This window comes from Lonchura striata, chromosome 8, assembly GCF_050655825.1.
Source record: "Lonchura striata isolate lonStrDom1 chromosome 8, ASM5065582v1, whole genome shotgun sequence".
In the NCBI taxonomy this organism is placed as follows: Eukaryota; Metazoa; Chordata; class Aves; order Passeriformes; family Estrildidae; genus Lonchura; species Lonchura striata.
The window spans coordinates 21,094,213-21,115,560 of NC_140710.1; the positions used below are offsets into that span (position 1 = coordinate 21,094,213).

General features: G+C 37.7%; 1 protein-coding gene across 12 annotated transcripts in view; it reads right to left on the bottom strand.

Moving 5' to 3' along the window:
- Positions 1-21,348, bottom strand: part of VAV3 (vav guanine nucleotide exchange factor 3) — a 177,211-nt gene that overhangs the window by 145,889 nt on the left and 9,974 nt on the right. For all 12 annotated transcript variants that reach the window (XM_085585948.1, XM_077785484.2, XM_085585946.1 and 9 more), the window contains exon 2: positions 3,014-3,130. In XM_085585948.1, the coding sequence (XP_085442074.1) occupies positions 3,014-3,130 (117 nt within the window). The remainder of the gene's footprint in view (positions 1-3,013; positions 3,131-21,348) is intronic.

Sequence of the window (21,348 nt, forward strand, 5' to 3'; positions counted from 1 at the left end):
ACTATATTGGCAGGATACAGCTGCTACTTCTACAATGTTCTGGGTTTGTCTGCCATTTTCTTTGAAGAGTTGAAAAGTATCAGAATATTTCAAAAAAATACAGTTGGTTGCCCTCACCAGGTCTCTCACCTTATTTTTCCCCTTCAACCTTACTTCCTTGAAGGTATATTGTTCATTTACAGCTGATACAGTCCTATTGTTCCCTCCACTAGCATTTTTAAATATTCACTGAAGTCTGTCATACTAAACATCCCATCTTAAGATAACAAATTAAATAGTAATTTCTTTGTCAACTAAACTGAAGCATTTAAAAGTCCAAGATAAGGGTTACAGAGCCACTTCAGCAACAGTTTATTTACATCTTACCAGTACTAAGACATCTGAAGACAGCTTCGAGTATATTCAAATGCTTAAAAGGTAATGCACACACTCATCACATCATCCACTTCAGCAAAAGTTTAGAAAACAATGTTTTAAAATCATACTCCCCACTTTGTTTGCACCTGTAATCATTTTCAGGCCATTCATATTTTGCACACATTTAGAGAGAGCAGTTCAAAGTACTACTTTAGAAATGGCAGGATTGCTTGCTTGCAGTAGCAGGAAATATCTACAGCACTATTATTTTTTTGGCTTTTTGCATACATACAACTTTAGCTCAAGGAAGCTGGACATGTACAACTGTATTGCAGTTGCTATTCAGAGGAAAATATAATGAAGGAGAAAATTCAAGGCAAAGTGAAAAGCAAAGAACAATTTGGAAAATATACACTTTCCTATTCTCACCATTGTTACTAACAATCAGAATTTCCAAAGTAGTAAGTACATTATTGGATATGGAATTGAAATCTCACGCCACTTCAAGATATTTTATGCTAGCTGTACAAACAATACACTTAAAGATACACAAATAACTTAGCATACCTTTTCTTTACTTGCAATTCTATTAATTTAATACAGTTGCCATTTTTCCTTCCACTTCCATAGATGGCCTGAAGCTCACAGTTTCTACACAAGCACCCAACGGGAACAGTTGAGCAGCAGAGCCATCAGGCACCTAAAAGCTGCCCAGCACAGCCACTGCAAGAGCTGCACAGCCCTGTCCAACCCATCAGAGCCATCAGGCACCTAAAAGCTGCTAGCACAGCCACTGCAAGGGCTGCACAGCCCTGTGCAACTCAGCATCTCCACCTCTGCATGAGCAGCTGCTCCCACGCACAGAGCTCATCTCATGAGAGAACAATCTCACACAGCAGCACCTCTCAAATTTGTCACTGCAGTTTCACCTGATGGCTTTCCAAGAAAAGTGACCTAGACTAGAGAAGTCGTTGCTTGGATGCACTAAAACTGGAAAACAAGTTCCAGGGATAATTAGTCTATTTGTGCTATATGGCAGCCGCAAACAGTAAAAAATCCATGTTTCTACATTCAAATTGACTTTGGGAGGTACAATTAAATACTAGGTAACATATGGATAGAATACAGGGTTTTTTTTAACCAGTTATTCTACTTACATAAAATCATATTCCAAAATAAATTCTGTTAAAATTACATATCAAGGGTACCAGAAACATTTTTGAGTTAAATACACCATTAATTCAGAAACTGTTTCTGCTGGGTATTCAATGATGCAGCGAGAGTAATTTGCACTGTAAAATCTTTTTTAAAAACTAGACTGTATTAAAAATAGGATATCTTTACGTGGCACAAAATGAAAAACTTTCAGCAAGCAATTATAACATGAAATATGAAAAAAATTCCTTAGGCAAAGGTATCAAATATTTGAATCAAGCATTAGATATCTGACTTAAATACCTTAAATAGGACATTGCTAGCACACACAAAAAAAGCCAACTACTTTAAATTCCTTCGCTACTTGCACAATCAAAACAAAAACAAATGTTATTTTTCATTAGCCAAATTTGTACAAAAGGACCATATTTTAACAAAAAGCTGTATCTTAAATATTATTTATGAGGACAAGATGTTCAGCAAAAGTGAAGAACAGGTGGAATTACCAGGTTATCTAATTTATTGCTCGAAGAACTTAAAACTAAGACAAAAGATTGAGAAAAATAATTAGATATTTTGGCTAATGATGATCACTGAGCCATTTCAAACAATCATATTGCAGCCCTGATTCATTCTTGCACTATTACATCATCTTTACCTCTATGACTTCTTATAAAAAGGCCAGTGCATAAAAATCAGATAGTAAAATTATGATAACTTTAAAAAGCAATAATGCTTAAGATAACACTAAATTTGAATAAATAACTATTTTTAGTGCTACTTCAGGTAATTTTTAGACATTTTCCTGTGAAATTAGGGTAATGATACTATGACTCAAAAGCAGAAACTGAAGTTGAACTAAACATATTGGCAATGACAGATCAAACAGATATGTAGGAGGCTGAACAACAGACTGGAAAAAGCTTTACATGTAGCATAAGTAGTCAGGCTTACAGAATATACTGTAAATATACTGTGTAATTTAGAATACACATTAACCTATCATAGCTGTGTCTGAGCTTTACAGCAGGTTAGGAAAATACAACTGTCAAAAAATAATTGTACACGGGCAAGTTAAGTGGGTGATTTTCAAGCACCTGGACTACAGAAACATGTTCTGTGCCATATGGGTTCACGATGTACAGGTCTGGAGTTTCCGAATCCACATGACTTATGCCCGAGTGATTTCACCCGACAGCACTCACCCACAGTTTTGTTATCTTCCATTTCATTTCCTTTTAACTCAGCATCTTTCAAACCATTTATCTTGGCTTATCACATGCTCAGAACATTCCTGCCAAGTATTTTTCTCCGCCCTTTATTATCCCCTCCAATACAAACCTACTTTTTCTGCTGTCTTAATTCTTCCCCACTAGTTTTTCATAAAAAACGCTCATCCATTAACCACAACTTCTATATCACAGCTACCAAAAAAAGTCTTTTCTGTGCAAGCAGCAGAAAACACAGGTATTACTTGAGATACAATCAAGAGCATCCTTACCTTTCCAAAATCTCTCACGTCAAACAAATCAAATGCTTCAAAAAGTTCACTTTTCTTCATTCCAAAGATTTCACAACATGCTGAAAGAAAAGTCCTTATATTCTTCAAGCAGAGAAACTAGAGGAAAGAAAACAGAAATGCTAAGTGTCAAGTGTGTAGATTAGCAATACATGTGCTCATAAACACACAATATAATTAACTAATACAATTAGTTCTAAGTAAGCACTTCCATTATGCTGTGATCCTCCACTGGTCCTAATTCAGCCATAAACCTTCTCTTCAGACTAAAAGCATTAACCAAATTTTGAGTAGATATTTTGTGAACAGGAACCATTTGCTCTCTTTTTACATAAACAAAAAGATGTGAGAATGTGCTACTAGATACATAATAGTCAAAAGACAGACTTTTCGGGTCCCTACAGACAGCACAGAACAAAACAGATAAGTCACCCTAAAAAATTCTATTAATACGTGAAAGTTATTGTTCATGTATAAATCAATAATTTCATCTGTTAAATTCTAGTTTGAATGTTTAAGGAATATATGTGCACTGTTTTCACACACTAAAGACTTTATGAATACATATTCTCCATATGGCATACAGGAGTAGATGAAGCTTGCAGTTCAGTCATTTAAATTTACCTAGCAGAGATTTAAGATCATCAGATCACCTTGATTTCTGTACTGAATCAAAGGCTATTTCCCTTTAAGTTATCCACATACATCAATGATGATCTGAGTCTGAAAAAGAATAAAGCCTCTGCCACAATGTTCTCCTTAAAGAGCTTTTAATGTATTTTCCTGTGGATTATTTTACACCAGACCTTACCAGGCTAAAAGGCAGTAACTGTCAAGAGCATCAGTAACTTCAGAGGGACAGCTAAAAAGGGCAATATGCACTCTTGCTAACAATTAGCTCCATGAGGTACTAGCACCTTGTGAGGACATCTTCATAAAGATGCTGTTGTAGTCTTATGAGCCACAGTCAAAAAGCAAATACAATATTTATAAGCAGCAGCATTTCAAAGGACTTCACATCATGCTTTGAATATGCATTTTTAAAGTACTGACTCAGCAACTCAATATTACAACAGTTCTGCATGTTTTAGTGGATCCATGAGGATCACTCATATTAGGATGGATTACAGAATTGCTATATGTTACAGCTTCCTGTTTGGATCAAAGCAGTATTTTTGATCTTGAGTGTCACAGCTGTACCAATTCAACAGCCAGGCCTACTTCACATGTTATACAACTACCCAGTGAGACACAGGAACAGCAGAGCACCTGGCAGACCAGGCTTACAGCAAAGGCACACAAATGAAAGCACTGATCAATGAGAGATGCTACAAGAACAGACTGCTCCAGTCAATGGCTGCGAACATCAGAGTAGCCAACAAACTCATCACAAAGCATCACAAAAAACATCTCTGTGCAACCCAAAGCTGCCAGGAGAGCACCTGTGACTGACCAGGGCCTCACCAATAGTAAGGATTCCCAGCTGTGCAGGGTGGACCTGCAGCCTCCACCTTTTTCCCCCTTCCCAAAGAGCCTCTCCAGCAGGTACCTCCCAGCTCACATGGGGCAGTCATCACTGGCCTATGCACTGAGCTGCTCAAGGCCAACACTGCACTTATGCCAGACAACTTTTATGCCAAGTGGAATGTTAAGAACTAATCTAGCTTGCTTAGTCAATGTGGCAAGCTTATCTGGTTTTGCAACAATTATAATTTTGAAGTCAAAATTGCAAGGTTAGAAAGCCAACAAGTGTTTCATATATGTACTTCCTCCTCCATCACACTGGCAGAAAGAATCAGAAAATGAACTGGTCTTTAAAATTAGCTTTAAAAACAAGATGGCATATACAAAGTTATTATTGTTTTCTGCAGTATTTTTTCCCAGATTTTTTATTATTTTTCTTAAAAGCTATCAATGGCCACTAGGTTTGTCCATGCACAATACTGATTCAACTTAAATACCCATCTATTTTCTTATGTCAAAATTCTCAAAACCACTGACAGATGCAATACTCACTGGAAAATTCAGCTGTCTTTTTGAAACCTAAGTTTTGAGCTTGTATTAGTGTTAGTGCTCAAGTCTCCTAGTGCAAAGAAAGCTTATAGCTGCATTAAATTGTTTACCTCTAAATAGAACAAAAAGTTAAGGGAGAGACAGGAGCTGTCATGGGTCTAAAATCTGACCTAGATTTGGTAAAGAGCATTTTAGTGAGTTGCATTTAGCTTCTTAATATAGGTAAAAGAACCATTTAAGGGATCAGCAGTTTTTCACAAACAAGATGTCCTCTCCCTTCAGCAAAATCTCTCCAACTATTCTTAACAGATATCTACAACAAAAGAAAGATGGCAGCATTTTTCCAACAAGATTTATTAGTTACTTCAATTTTTTTTTTAATTTAGTGGCAATTTTCTGACATCAGCTTTTGTTTAAATTATTGTTACTATGATTTATATCTGAGCAGATTAGAAAGCATATTACAAGCTCACATGTTTTCATGGAACTGTTAAGGCACCTACACTCTAAGGAGTAAATTAAATTCTTTGGAATATTTTAACAGTAAGACCCAGGAAGAATCTAATCCCCTGTCTTTCTCTGCCCCTCTTTTTGTTTTTTAAATACTAATTCATTAGCATGTATCATTATATTAGGCAGGTTTGACCTAATTATGATCTAATATTCAACAGCCACATAACATGTAACAAGTATTATAGGCTCCAGAAATCAATGGTAAGCATCTGTCCGATCTGCCTGCACTTGAGATGGCAGCACATCATCACTGTGTGCCAGCCAGTGCCTTCAGCAGGAGAGAAATCCTGACATCACAGTCTAACCCCTTACAACTTCAAAGACTGCTTAGTGAGTTTGACTTGGCCCTATAACCATTCTATATCCATCAGTTTTCTCTTGTAAAATGAAAATGAAATTCTTATTACTATTAAGCTAAACACAGGAGCTACAAGGATAAAGCTGCAAAACTAAAACCAAAGCATGTTCATATTTAAATTAATTCATTTTGCAGTACAACACATGAAAAAGTTTTTAAAACCCCATGTTGTACGCTACTAATGTTTCAGAAAAGTTATTTTATTATATTACCCAGAAAACTTTCAGAATTATCTCCAAAACTTTATACTGCGATCTTCTAAAGAAGGAGTTTGCCTCTTTGAAAACAGGGGTTTTTATCACTGTGGTTATTGCATAAAGGGGTAAAGATCAGTAAGAGAAGCCTCCAAATTAAAAAAGAGCATACTGCTAAATCTAGGAAGGTCTATAAAAGACAACCTTCCTCACTGGCAGTAAGAAAAATGCACCATCAATCTGCAGTCTCTCATTAGTAAGTACAGTCCTCAGGATATTTGGAAACCTACTGCATTATTGTGTTTCTTTTTCAAAAGAAAACATAGCTCAGCACACTGCAAGGGAGATCATTAGAGCAGTTGGGTACCCAGTTTTCAGAGATGCGAGGAGAGCTAAGCCTCACTCAAAGTTTCTTCCACAGGAAACATTGCCTTCCAGTACAAGAACTGGTTTCTCTTCATTAAAAATAAAATAACATAACTTAAAAACATTCCCTTGGAATAGTTAATGATGCATTTTTTTACACCTTTTTAAACTATATGGCTTAAACTACAACAGTCCAGCATTCTCAGTACACAGATCAGTAAAAAAAAAGTTGACACTAGTGAGAAACACAGCTTCTTTCTTGCTTCTCCACAGACATGCTATGAGAGGAGACTATATCCAGCACCAGAGACAGATGGACAGAAATCACAACCCATCCCCATTCTGTGATTCTGTGACAGGGGCTCAGGAGCCTGAAAACACTTTTCAGTATTAACAGCTATAGATTATGAAGACTTTTCCAAAGTATCCTTATGTTTCACTACTGCAAACCCATTATGCAGCCATTTTCTGGGCTGCTGAAATGGTGTAACTCCTGTGATAATCCACTATGGGTTTATGGAATAGGTTCTAGTGGCTTCTGGTCTGTTCTGCACTGAACTTAATTTGCAAGAGGCACTAACTATCACAACATTTATTAAAATGACAAGTTTGAAAAAAAAAATACATCTACCACCTTAATAATGCAGGTATGATTTATATAATTTGGATTGTATTTGTCTGAACATTAAACACAAGACAGTGGGCAAATCAAATTATACAAGGTCCCACAAAAATAGTCCACTGTTGTCTCCCACAATATTTGCCACTTCACACAAAAACATTTATTTGAGGCTTTTTCTACATATTGTTATGTGCACTGACAGAAATGCATAGAAATGTTTTACAAAGGGTACTGAATAGAAATTACTAATTAGATACTAAAAGCACAGGCAGGGTTGAAGCTGCCCACAGGGAAGAAGGATTTCTCAAACTAGACCTTTATTGAAGTGAAAGATGAAACACAAAAGAAAAAGAGGGGGGAAATCATATAACCTCTATTCCCATAATCTAAGAGGTATTTCTCAAAAAATATATTTTGGCACTGAAGTACTTCAATGGAATCAAGGTCTGTTTGATACAGACCATAATATTCAGTATCTAGATGTATCCTTTGTACTAAAAGCACTTCTTTAGGCATTCAGAAACCAACACAAAGAGCTCTGAAGATCAAATTGTGCCACAAGACATTTAATGAAATTCCAACAGAGCAACACCAGTCAGGCAAGTGAAAACTGAAAGGCCAAAAAATGACAAGTACTCAGGAAAGACAAAGTTCTAATTCACTTTTTTTCTTATTTTAATTACCAATAGTGGGACAGGGAAAAAAAGCTGTTTGTATTTGTTTCACCTTCCACCTCCTTTTTATTATGATGATTGAGTCACAAGCACAGATATTTAGTCACAAGCCTGGGAAGCTGGCAGTTCCCTTGTGTCTGGATCACACATCCACACTAGGAATATACTGAAACCTCAGTTATCTAAGGCAGTCTAAACAGATGCTAGGCTATACAGGGCATTAAAATCAGACAAGATCACTGTCACTCATTGTCAGGAAAGGTGTTGTTTTCCCCCCACTGTGATTCACTGTTGCTGACATGGAATACCCATCCCTTCATCACTACACTTCACTGGCTTTTCTGCATGCTGTGATCCCAGCCCCACAGAGACTTCAGGAGGCTCCCAATAACTGCATAAAGACTGAGACCAGAGGCTCCTTGCCACTATCATGTAGAAGCTATGATAAAAGAGCAAAAACATAGAAAAGGGACTCAGCCCATTGCTCACTAAATCCACTTTACCTCCTGTGGAAGAAACAAGGTATGTCAACCACAAAGTCCTGAAATCTTCCCCTCCTATTCCTCCTCTAAATGGCAGCACTTTATAAACTACACAGCTGCAGCTATTTGTCTTTGCCTTATCTTTAAAGAGCCATATATGCAAAACCAAAAAGTAATGGCATTTTGCATTACAGCAAGCATGTTATAGCAAAAATAGCTGAGGAAAGGCCAGACTTTCAAAACATGTATATAAAAGCAGCAATGAGAGGAGCAAACTTGACTTCAATTCATACATCTCAGAAGGTACAATTGCTTTAATTGTGAAATACTGATATTACATGCAAGGAAGCATATTCAGGTTTGTGAACATGTGAAATTTCTCTATTGGTTATTTATGCTCTTAGAAAAGCAGAATTATACAAGAATGAAAGTCAGAAAAACAGAAGAGCTGACCATTGCCATAATGCTTAAATGCACTTTCTACATCCTCAATGCTTACTACAAAACATGAAAACATGAGCTCCTGACCTGAAATAATGCTCCTGTTCCTGAAATAATGCTGAGAACAGATTAGCTGGGAATATCTTTTTTCCATTCTGTTCCTAAGAATATATGCAAAAAGGAAAATGCTGCACTTATACCTGTTAAGCAAGAAGAGAAATGTGAAAATTTCCACAATGGATTTAACTGGAAGAATTGCTTTTGTATATTCTGTCACCAAGATTGATAAGTGCAAGTTGTTTCAGTGAAAGAAAGCACTGAAACAGAACTTGTCTCCTCAAAATTTCCTTCAAGAAGTTGATTAATGCCCTGAGGGTTGCAGATTCTTGTCTTCTCACTTGTTCCATTTGCATTGCTATTTGTTGCAACAACTGTGCCGATAGGAACAGCATAAACTTCATTAAAATGCTGTTCAAGTCCTGCTGAGTCTGAATTTGAGAGAGATCCCAGAAGTGGTGACTGTGAGCAAACAGCACCATCACCTCTAGTGACCAAGCCAAGATCCCGTGACCATAGCAAAGGTACACAGCAGCAAGACCAAAACTGTACCTTGAACCTACACACATAACAAGTAAGGGGAACTAAAGATCCAAGGGTTTCATCAGTGCCTGCACAGTGTGTGCGCACAGGAAACTTCCAGCTTCCCTACAGTTCTTTCAGCCACATCCAATAAAGGGAGAAAATCAGGTACTTAGAGATACAGCTGCTCATATATCAAGAGTTCCTTTCCATAAGCCAGGCTGGACAGTTCCCCAACACATGCCATCTTTGATAGAACAATCCCAAAAGGAGGGTTATCAAAATAGGAGCACTTTATGCTTCTACTAAATGTCACAATTATTTTCTTTACTATCTGTATGTTAATTAACACCAGATTACTAGATAATCAGACAAAGCCCCACTGTGGTACTGACAGCATTGTACAGTCAGGGTTAACAATTCAACATAGAAATTATTCCTGGCTCTTCACAGATTTCAGCAGCCAAAGTACATTAGATTAGTTCTGCTCTGCCAAAAGGAGTAATTATCACTATATGCAGTAAAAAATAGCTGTAATGATTTGTAAGTGAATGAAGTATGGGTCCACTGATGAAGTCTTAATTCAACATCTATTAATGTCTTCTCATAAGCCAGCAAGAAAGAAAAGAGCAATATCAGACTCAGGAATGGCATTTATAACATTTTTCTTCTTCATATGTGTGCAGCTTTTCTTGGAAAAATCTTTAAAGTCAGACTCTTACTAAATGAAGGCAAAAGGGCCATAAGGAATTTAAAGAGAAGCCAACATGAGAGGATAAGTGCTCCTATTTTCAATAAGCAAATTGAAGCTACCAGGCAAGTAAGCATTACTCTTTTTCTTAACTCTTAGATAAAATCTATTAACTTGCAAATTACATTTAAAAAAGAAACTAACACACACAGGAAGAGCACGTCACTCACATCAAAGGAATTCAGTTTTACATTCTGCATTTGACCTCCTCTTCAGGAAACCACCTCAATCATTCAGAGGATCAATATTTCTAAAGCTCTAAGTAGAAGCAAACCAAGCAAATGTTAAATACCTTCCAGACTTTGCTGTCAAAAAGCCACAAAGCAGGTACACTAATAAATATGGAGAAGACACCACACTGAGCTCTTTGTAGAGGTGCTTACAGTTCTGCTACCATTACATGCCTGAAGAATTTTACTAGGAAATGTGCTGTGCAAAGAACAGACACTCTTTAATTCATAAGATTAAGGAGCAGCTAGGGAGACCTGTAATGTTATTACCTTTCCAGATGTGGGCATTCTTTGAAGACCTGCACAACACAAGCTGCTGTATGAACTATAAAACTGTATTAAATTCCTCTGAACCACTGCTAACACTTTTTGAATATTAATAGCATGTTCTTTATTTGATCACTTAATGTAGTAATTAAATATTCATAGGAAGGCTCTTAAAATTCCTAACTGACTACTATTCAATTGTGTCTATTGCATTTTGGCTTGAGTATGAAATTCTGTTTATGTGTGTTTGCTCTTTTCTTTACGTCAAAGAAATAAAATGGAAATTAAAACTTGAAAAAAAGCTGAGGAAGCACAAAGGATGCTCCACTTCTATTAATATTGATTCCAGTGAATAGAGAGCAGGGAAAGAAGTTCAGGATTTTTATGCATTACTAACTCTCTCCTTGGCATTACAGCATTGGTTGAGCAAGTGAGCAAAGAAACATTGAAATTCTCTTTGTCCCTGAAGTCAAGTGCTCCCATGAGCCATGAAACTGGCAATACAGGGAAATACTTAAACCATTAAACCCCCACTACAGGAATTCCCTAAGCGTAATTGGCAAGAGAAAGGGGTGGGAGAACTGAGGACAGCACCCTGTTGCAAAGGGCAATTTTTAGAGTACCACTTTGTTCCCCACTAGCAAGACTTAACAAAATCTATTCTGCAGTATCTTGTCAAAAAAACAGCAACTGGAACACGGTATTAAGCATGTAAAGCACAAAGAGATTAGCTAGGGAGTTCCTGTGCATAGTTACCTTTTCAAATAGGTAACCCAATCTATCTTATATCCCAAAGCTGCATTTCTAAAATGTCTTTCGAGGAAGATCTGAGTGTTTTACAAGCAAATGCAAAAAGAACATGGAAAATAGTCCTAAGGAGAACATGAATAGGAGGAAGACAACAAAAAGGAAATTAAAAGAGGACCCCAGGAAAAGGAACAGGAAAGGGGCAGACGCACACTAAAACAAAAGTCTAAACAAGAAAATCAAAATAGACTAAAAGAGAGATCCAGGAGCAAAGAGCACTGAAATAATAAAATACTTGATTCATTAATTGTGTGAGACATGAATACAAGAAAATAATGTGTTAAAATGCTCCAGGCAAAATTCTTTATGAAACTGCCATTTAAAGTAAAATTGTAGTCACTGTGCCATAAGGTGTATTTACAATTGTGACGTGGAAAAACTGCTTCTGTACACAGCAGAAGTGTTAATGACACTGATTTCCTACTTGGGTGTATTGTCATTGGTCCCAACATAGGCTTTCTAAACACTGAACATTTCAACTTGGTTGATGAAATATTAGCAGTAGTCAGAAACCTCAAAACCTATACCTTCCTAAAGGATTTAAACTTATTGTAGGGCGGAGGAAGGCCTAAAGCCTCCAGCTTAACTGATACACCTAAACAGCAAAAAAGAATGGAAAGCCTCAAACTAATTAGCTCTTAACACTTTTACAGTCAGAAAACAAAAATTATATTCACACTGAAACCATGAAAAACCTTACAGCAACAGTATGAAACACAGATCTTCACATCTGTGCAAAAAAGAACACCCTGTACATCTGTACATTTGTTCCATATTGTTTGCTTGGCACACTAAAGAGCTGCTTCCATTTTGTCTTGATATCTTTTATTCATGACTGTGCTTGGCTTTTACCAAGTCTCTAATGTTGGTGCAATAACATGAGAAGACCTCTTACCTTCCCTAGGGAAGGGAAATTAATTTTGGAGTGAGCCCTAAAGGAGCCCTATGAAGTTGTGACAAAAAGCTGCCACACAGGCTAAAGGCAGAGACTTCCCTGAGGGCTCCACACCCGACTTCAGCTCCATTACAGATCCACAATCCCTTTAACTTATTTCTATCCCACACCTGAAAGTAAGCACCACTGAATTCACCATCTGAACTGGATCTTCTTTGTGAATAACTTGGGGCTGTAGTTATGTAACACAGGCCCCAAAAGCCAGACCTGGACCTCGACCATGTAATCCCTTTACATACATCTACAGTGTAGGTTCAAGAGCATGTTTAAGTCAGCATGTACTAACTTGTTCTTTTCTAAACACTTAAACTCTCAATAAAGTCAGCACTGAATCCTGCATAGAAATTCGACACAACTGGGGAGGGGAGGGGAGTGCTGATGACCTACACAGGGTTGACAGCTACTATTAAAGGTGAACCGAGCCCAGATAACTCCTGTGCTTTTCCATTTCTTACCAGCAGATACAGGTCATGTACTAGGTCTTTGATTTCCACGAGGAAGGAACAATATTCTCATTAACAGTCATTAGCAGTAACATGCATGATTCATTAAATACTTAAAATGTTTTCTTGAATTGCATATATGCATTCTTTTCCAAACTCTTAAGTTCACAGAATAAATTCCTAGCAAGACCTTAAGGATGCAAGTACAGCTCTCTACAAATTGCCCAATACAAATCTGACTGTCCTCTAGTTACCTATTTTAAAAATCCACTGTTCTATTTTTGCTGGTGTGTCACTTCAGGTTTGCAGTTTATTAGACCATACTCTCCGTGGCAAGGACAGGGGTTTCCAATATATTCAGAGAATACTTCTCAAGGATTGCAAGTCAAGTAAGTAGAACAGATAAGTCCAGAAACCCAAACCACAAACCAGTGGGAATGGCCATGAACGGAAAACAAACTCCAAAAGTAAATTTGCACAATTGGAGGTGAAAACTCAATGGCTGTATAGTATTTTTACGCTTTGTGATGTTCTCTGGAGCTTCAATGTATTGACCTGCCACCAAATGCCATCCTTCCTGCATTGAGTGCCATACAGTTGGCATATCTAAAGTGCTAACTAGTATCTCCATTGGACACCCTGTCTTTCCACACTGGAAAGGACAGCAAATAATTTTCTCTTTTCTCAGGCCTCTCAGTCTCCTTCCCTGTGTTGCCTCTTGCCAAAAGCTGACAAATTGTTCATTTTCTATCGCTCATTTAATACAATCAAAAATCTCCTCAGCCCTTGTCTGAACTTTTTTCATTTTATTACATCCTTCTTCAAACAGAAGACCACATCTACATCTAGACCACATCTACAGATAACAGGAGTACTGTGGCCTATGCACCAAACTGCAATGACATAATGAACCATAATGCATAACAGCATAATGAATGTTTGGGGCACAAAACAAGCTTCAGCACATGCATGTAGCAAAATTCCCTAGGTACTACATCCTCCACTGCTCCCTATGGGAACAGACTACTGTTCTGAAGAATCTGATCTGGATGTCAATGGTGAAGTAGATGAAACTGTGGTTTGATCCACAGCTGCAATTCCTGTGATAAATAAGACACAAAACCATTAAGAGTTCTCAATTTCCAAAAGTTCTGAGGAAAAAGGCAATTAAAATACAAATTTTAAAATGTAGAAACTAGCATCTTTTTACATGCTGCTTTGCACCATGTCACTCTGAAATCCAGCCAGCATTAGGCAAACTGCACTTCATTTTTTCAGTGACACGTAACCCTCCTAATTAGGGGAATCAAGTGAAGCATCAGTATAACACAAGAATTGGTAAGTTTTAGAACCTTAATTTACACCACCAACTTAAAAACAGACAAATCTTTGTGAAGCTGCAGTAGGCTTCCTTCCTTAAGGATGCTGACAAACAGTGAAAGAAAGGTTCAGTGGTCATAAAACATTCCACCTGTACACCATCATAGGCACTTGCTGCCTAAAAGGCTGCATTCACTCACTCCAAGCTGTCTGCCAAAGTGAAACACATCATTGAAGGCAACACAAATTTGCATGGGAGATGTGTCAAAATTGCATAAATACCTACTTCCACTAGTATGAATTAACAACTGTGATCATCTCAGCACAGGCAAGTGGATGCTCACAGAAATCCATGTGTCACCTCTGTATGTGTCCCATTTCATGTGACAGCTAAATTATACTGAAGCTGGTCTCACAATAACAGCTAAGGTACACCAAGAAATGGTCCAAAACTACATTTCAAAGGATGTCATTTCGGCATCTCACAGAGTAAAACATTCATGAGCATGGACTCATGAGAATGAAGATTTATGAAAATATGAAAAGAAGAAAAAAAAATTAAAATCCTAGAGCACAAGTGAGTATTTGTAATAGCCTAAAATAATCAAATTGTGAATAAACCAAATACTTTGAAACCTGAGCAGCAGAGTATAATTTAGCATCATCTGGACTGTCTGCTGAGCAATTTGATGCAGTACAGTCAGGGTTTTAAATGGAGGATGTGAGCACCAGTGAGAAGTCTGCATTACTGAACAATACTATGTACTGAGTCTTAAGATACTAATATCTTTTTTTTTTCTACAATCCAATTCAGAAGACTATTCTTAAGTAACCGTAAAATAGATGGTTGTTTGAAACAGCTCATCATAAAAAACATGAAGGCAGGTTCAGTAAAGAGCCCAACATAACTGTAAAAAGATCTGTTGCTCAGTCTTCAGCAGGTAAAGTCCATGGGAGACCATAAAACACCACACACGAAAGCTGCCTCTTCAACAAGAGAGCAGCATGAAGCCCAAGAGGCAGAGCAAGCTTAGTGTCTCCCCTGAGCCCCATGCCCCAGTGCCACAATGACTTGATCCTTCAGCAGTGCAAAAGGCCCCTACCATACTGGCAGAACTTTACTGTTACTGTATCTCAGCAGTTCCTGTGATTTAGACTGCAAAAATGGAGGGGTGCTGATGGAGCCCAGGAGCAGATGCTCAGAGCACAGGGCAGAAGAGGAAAGCCACACTTCAATAACCACCTGGGGCACCCTGCCACCAATACCTTGTCAAGTACAAGTGTCTTGTCACCAGATGCTTCCACCCTCTTGCTATACAATCACCTTGGGAAGAAAACTGCAGAACATTGCACCAAAATAATAATTTTAATTATTAAAGTACAATGTGCTTTGAGTTTTGGCACATTATTCCAAGTGCCTGTAGACTAACTGTGTTAAGGATCATTTTAAAAGTGAAGAACTCATCCCAGTCTTTATGTTACTGACTCACAGCTGAATGACTTCAGAACCACACTGCACTGCACACATATTGGTGACCTCATGAAAAGTAAATTTCTTGAAGCATTTTAAAAACACCTGTAAAAGGTATTCCTCATTCCTGAAGGAAGGACTGTGTAAATTATTAATATTAGTTTCATGCTTTTATTTTCATTTACCTTAAATTTACAAGAGAAATACACAATGCCAGAAAAACTAATCTACCAAGGCAACCTGAGAACCACTAGCTTGGGAAGTCCTCCTTCAGTGCTCTGTTGGTCTTCTGAACTTAGTGAAGAGAGTTGGATCCTGTTTTATTAATAAAATTAGTCCTATTAAAATATAAGATGCTAATGCATGTAAAACAAATTTAATATTTAGTAATTTAGCAGCAGTGTGTGATAGCACAGCACAATTTAAGTTAGTTGTATAAATGCATCCCTGTCATCTTAAATATAGTATCATCAATAGCATTCATTTTAACCAGGCATGCCAAAATTACAGCAAGAGACTGGCTATTTACAAAAATCTACATAAAAACCAACAGTCACTCTTGTCATGGCTAAAAATTTCTGCATGAACAGTAACCCATAACTGGTTTTGGCACTGATGCATGCATAAAGGAAAACATACAGCCTAACACAGGGACAGTGAAAGCATCTGCCTGAGAGCTGGCACATTTTTTTTAACTTATTATACAAAAGAGCACATACAGAAGCAGTACAAGCAGCTGCTGTAGCATACTTCCAAGCCTCTGCACAAGCATCAGCTTACTAATTGCCCACCAGAACATCACTTCAACACAAATGGTTCCTTAGGTGGTTTTTTTAAATAACATACTGAATGCAAACATTGGAGCTAAGCTGTAAGAATGTCTATATTTTGTCTAGAAAACCGCATTTTATGTCAGATTTTGTTTAGTATTGTTTTGTTCTGCAAACTAATCAGCTAAATAAAATGAAATCTAAATAAAACACAGTATGATGATCCTGGATTAGTGACTATTGTCTAAAAGGCATAATAGCTTATCGAGACAAGATTAGAAAGAAAAACAAAATCAATATATATGCAATTTGTAACTAGGAATTTATAACAATGACAAATCTTTCTCTGCCTCTCTATGGAGATGGTGCTCAGTACTGGAGAAGCAACAATAGTGATTTTTTAGAAAAATGGACACAACAATACTGCAAGGCTGATTCTTGCCTTTAACTCAAGGAGTCATGTAGTCAGGGTCCATGTAGCAGAAGACAAACTTGTTTGATTTATTGCAAGATGCTACTTTAGTGTGAACAACTAGATAGAAAAAATATGCAGCAACAGCCTTTTAATAGATCAGAATAAGTGAGGTTATGTAAAACAAGGACAGGAGAGTAATTAATCAAAACAATTAGAATAGACCCTTGCAACTAATTTCCTGGGCATAGGATTCAGGAAATATTTGTGTTCAGCTCCCATTCACTTTTTTCAGAAATAAGCATTTTTCCATTTGTGACAATAACATGCCACTTCTCAATGCGTTCTTAAAAATCCCAGAAATGGGTATACAGTAAGTACTTCACCTAGTCCATATAATTATTACACTCTTGCACTGCTCGCTTATCTCTAAATGAAACCACAAGAGCAGTTATGTGAATATGTTCTTTAGCAAGGACTGGAAACTCACAAGTCTGTGACTCATTGTTCCGCTGAAAACAGCTGTGCCACACACAACTGACCCAACCGAGCCTCTGAACATGACTCAGAGCGCTACCAAAATCTGTCCACATCTGCTACCACCAAGAGGCCACCCCATCAGGACATGAACACCTCCACACAAATTCTTGACAAACTCTCCCACGGCCTCTCTCCTCAAGTCTTCCCACCTGCTTGGAGAGTCTCCTCAGGGCAGTGAGGAAACTCTCTCCTCTCTCTAGAGGAGACACAAGGTACCCGCACATCTGCTAAATCCGTCAGGTGTACGCCCTGCCATCAATAAACACAATGTGAAATTCGTACAAGTCTGCTCTCTGTAATTCACAAGGAAAATTATTCTTTAAAGATGGCAGGGGAACCAATAAACTGTGGTTCAAATGACATTCCCTTTTCAATACCAGTATGCCTTGCCACTCAAGGGTATTTCTGATTAATTTTTTTGACAGCTGCAGAGAACTAGAAAAAAGTAAATTGTCCCATTTCCTTATCTGTCAAAACAAATCAAATTACTGTCTGCTAAATGTGGTAATTTCTTGCATGCAATAGAGGACACTCAAGAACATGTATAGGAAATCCAAGGACCTCCTAACAGAATGATATGGAAATCACTTCTTTTTGTTAGTGACTACTCTTATGAAAACTTTAAAGATTTTATTTTTTAAAAAATTGTACCCATTTCAAAGCCAGTTGAGGGAGAGAAAAAAAACACACCACACAAATTATTTGCTCCTCATGTGTACTCACAGTGAAATCTATAAACACTTAAGATCTCTAGTTTATCTTCCAATGGGGACACTAATAATTGGTAAGAAAAGGCAGAAATTAAAATGGTTGAAAAAGAAAATGATGAAATAAGAGTAGAACAAATTTTAAAAGGCTAGTTGAAGTCATTCTCACAATTATATACAGTAAAGAAAATTAAAGGAAGCACAGGAGAGAAGACTAGACTTGACAATGACAACTTTGATGAGGAAAGCACAATAGAAAACTAAGCAGAAGCCACTTCCTCACAGCAGCACGTTTCAGCTCTGAAAGGGTACCTAAGGCAAATTATTCACAAGTTATGAAAGATTCAATATCAAAATAAAAAAATCACCGACCTGGATTAAGATCCAATACTAAAGTACAAAAATCATTGACCTGGATTAAGTTCTCATCAGTATCCCATTGTGAAACAAATAGTTTAAAGCTGCTCCAGTAAGTCAAAGTATATGAAATCATAGCATCAGCTAGCACAAAGAGATGACAATTACTCTTCAAATGTATGTTCTCCATTAAACCAAGAAACTGCATGAAAAGAAGTTTTAGTCCCGTGAGAAGCTTTTAAAAAATAACTCACAAATGGTAACATTTAACTGCTTCAGCCTCAAGCGGAGAAATAACATGAACAAACCAAGACAAAAGGTGTGCATTTACAGAACAGCTACTGGTCACTGATGTTTGACCTTCTTGAGCTTTCATTGACAGCACATCCACTTCCATGGAATAACCAGCTGGGCATCACCCACTTCCTGCCTGCAATTTCCTTGAATTATACCAGGCCTATGAAGACCGAGCAAACAAGCAAAACCACAGAAACCTGAAGAAAAATTATTCACTATGGAGGTAAGCCCTCAGGTACATCATTGTGTAGCAGTTTGTATCTCACAATATAGATAAACTCAGTGTAGTGGTTGTTTCACTTTGAATTTAAATAGTGAGTCTGGGAAGCAAAAATTTAACTATTATGTCTATCAGCCTCTGAAAAGTGAGTGGAACTCACTGGAAAGACACAGAAACCACTGAGACTGATGTCCATCACAAAGGAGATACAGGATGAATGTGCTGGCTAGCAGGACTGGCTATTTCTGCCTTGCAAGCAACCTTAAAAATCAGTCTGAAAAGTGGTTAAAAATAATTACCATTCCCATCCCCACCTGCTCCTCTGGACACAACCACAGAATAGTATTGCTTAAGCACTGGTGTGGTGGCACAAATCTCCAGAGGTTGGTGACAAGGGTAAGAATCAAGTCAATCTGCCTTCAAAAAGAACAAGTTTCCAGTTTGATTCACCCTGCAGGCTGCCAGCACTCGTTTTTTTCCTCATCACTCCACCAGAGTGACCTGCCCAGTCACCTGAAACAAAGTAGCAAAACAATTTTGGGGACACCCTCACATATGTTGCAAGTTCTGATTGCAACAGGGAAACAGCAAAAACTTTTACAATAATGGGTGAAAGCAAAGCAATCACTATTTACGAAAAGTAGTCACCGAAAAGTAGTTTAAAACAGCCCAACATGAGATTGCTGGTCAAGTACTGTCTGGTCCCTTGAACCTCATTTTCACTGGTCCTAAAAGCATAACTTCCGCCAGAGCCTTCATGCCCAACACACTCATCCAGGAGCTTCCGGAGGAGACGCGCTCTTAGGAAACAGATTTCAGACAATCTGCACAGGGGTGAGGCCAACAGGAACACTGAAGGCAACAGGGAAGGGGAAACAGTTGAACGGAAGAAAGAGCATCAGGAATGAAGTGAAGGAGGAAACAGATGCACTGGCAGAAAAAGAAAATACAAGTGGGAGGGGAAAGCAAATGTAGAAGGTGAAAGTAATACAGACCAGTTTGAGAGGAGAGAGCACAAGCACAAACGCTGCAGAAGAGATTAATCAAAACAAATGAGAATTACAGACAAGAAGAAAAGATCGGGGGAAAAAGTAATAATTTTTAAAACCCCAGACCCATCACAGCAGTACTTCTTATTAATCACAGAGCAGTCTGGGTTTCTGATAGGTGACATCAAGTCACCTGAGTCAAGGTAGAAAAATATGAGAAACAGGGAAGATTGGAAAAAGGTTGTCACTAGCAGACCCATCAGGAAAATGAAATATTGTATAGAAACCCTAACATTTCAAACTTTGCTATTCTTTCAAATCAAGACAAAAGGCATTTTAAGTTCATTAAACTTTAACATGATTTTATTGAAACACTGGACTTTGAGGTCAAACTCTAATACACATCAGCACAAAACAGAAAAAGCTGGATTTCTTTTCCAAATAGTTTTAAAAACATCTTCCAAGAATGGCATTTTCAGGGCTGATTTTCCTGCTGAACTTCTTCACCATTAATTTTATATTAGGCATAACATTAGATGAAATCACTAGTTTCTCACCAGAATTAAAAGATACATAACTTAGGAATTATTTCCAAACCTAAACATTTAGCAAACTATATTTGTGGTCCTGTATGTTGGGCCCCAGAGATGGGCAAGCATTTTTAAAAAGCCATTCCATTGCATGGAAATGGACACAGGTTCTGTGTCAGAAGGAGCAAGTCCTTAATTAATGTAACAACTACTTTTAGAAGACCTACACAGACAAACCCACTAAAAGAGCAATTTTGCCCCAAAAAAGAACATCTAAGCCTTTCTTTGCTGCTAAGCAGAGCCCACATGCATTCACAATTACTGTAATACTACTGATGGAAGGATCCACCCCTCAGGCCTATTTCTAGTGAGGTGTGCTGAGACAGTGTTACATAATACATTCCCCCTCTTGTTTCAGGACTTTTTCATTAGTTGTTGTTTGCCTATGTTTCTCCCATTGGTCATGACAAATAATTTATAATTCCTTTTTTTTAACTTATGGGGTTTTTTTACTTCATAGCAGGTATTTTTAACACAAGAGAATAGTTCACAGTACATTAATATTGCTATAACTTGTGCTCTTGAAATAACATGATGCTCTATGGGGCTTCCAAGCTACAAAAACCTACATTCTCAGAAAAAAGAAAGCAGATAGCTTAAATTAAGCAGATTCCCCAGGGGTCTATGAATCTGAGCAATTATAGCTGGGAAGACACACAAATTTGAAATATGTTCCAGTGTGCTTCTCATGAAGTGCAGCCCACCCTGTACCCTGCATGGCTGAATTATCCCTACATCCACACTCTCTCATCACCCTCTGCATTAACAGATACATGTCCCAGGTAGCATAGCCTTTCATCTCAGCTAATAATTTTACCATGGTCTTCAGCAGAAAGGGAAACTATAAGGCTGTGATACAACTATAGAGGCATTCCAATAGAATTACAGGAGTCACTGCTTCCATAGAGCTTCATAAAACCTGCACCAGCAAAGTACCAGTAGCTACCAG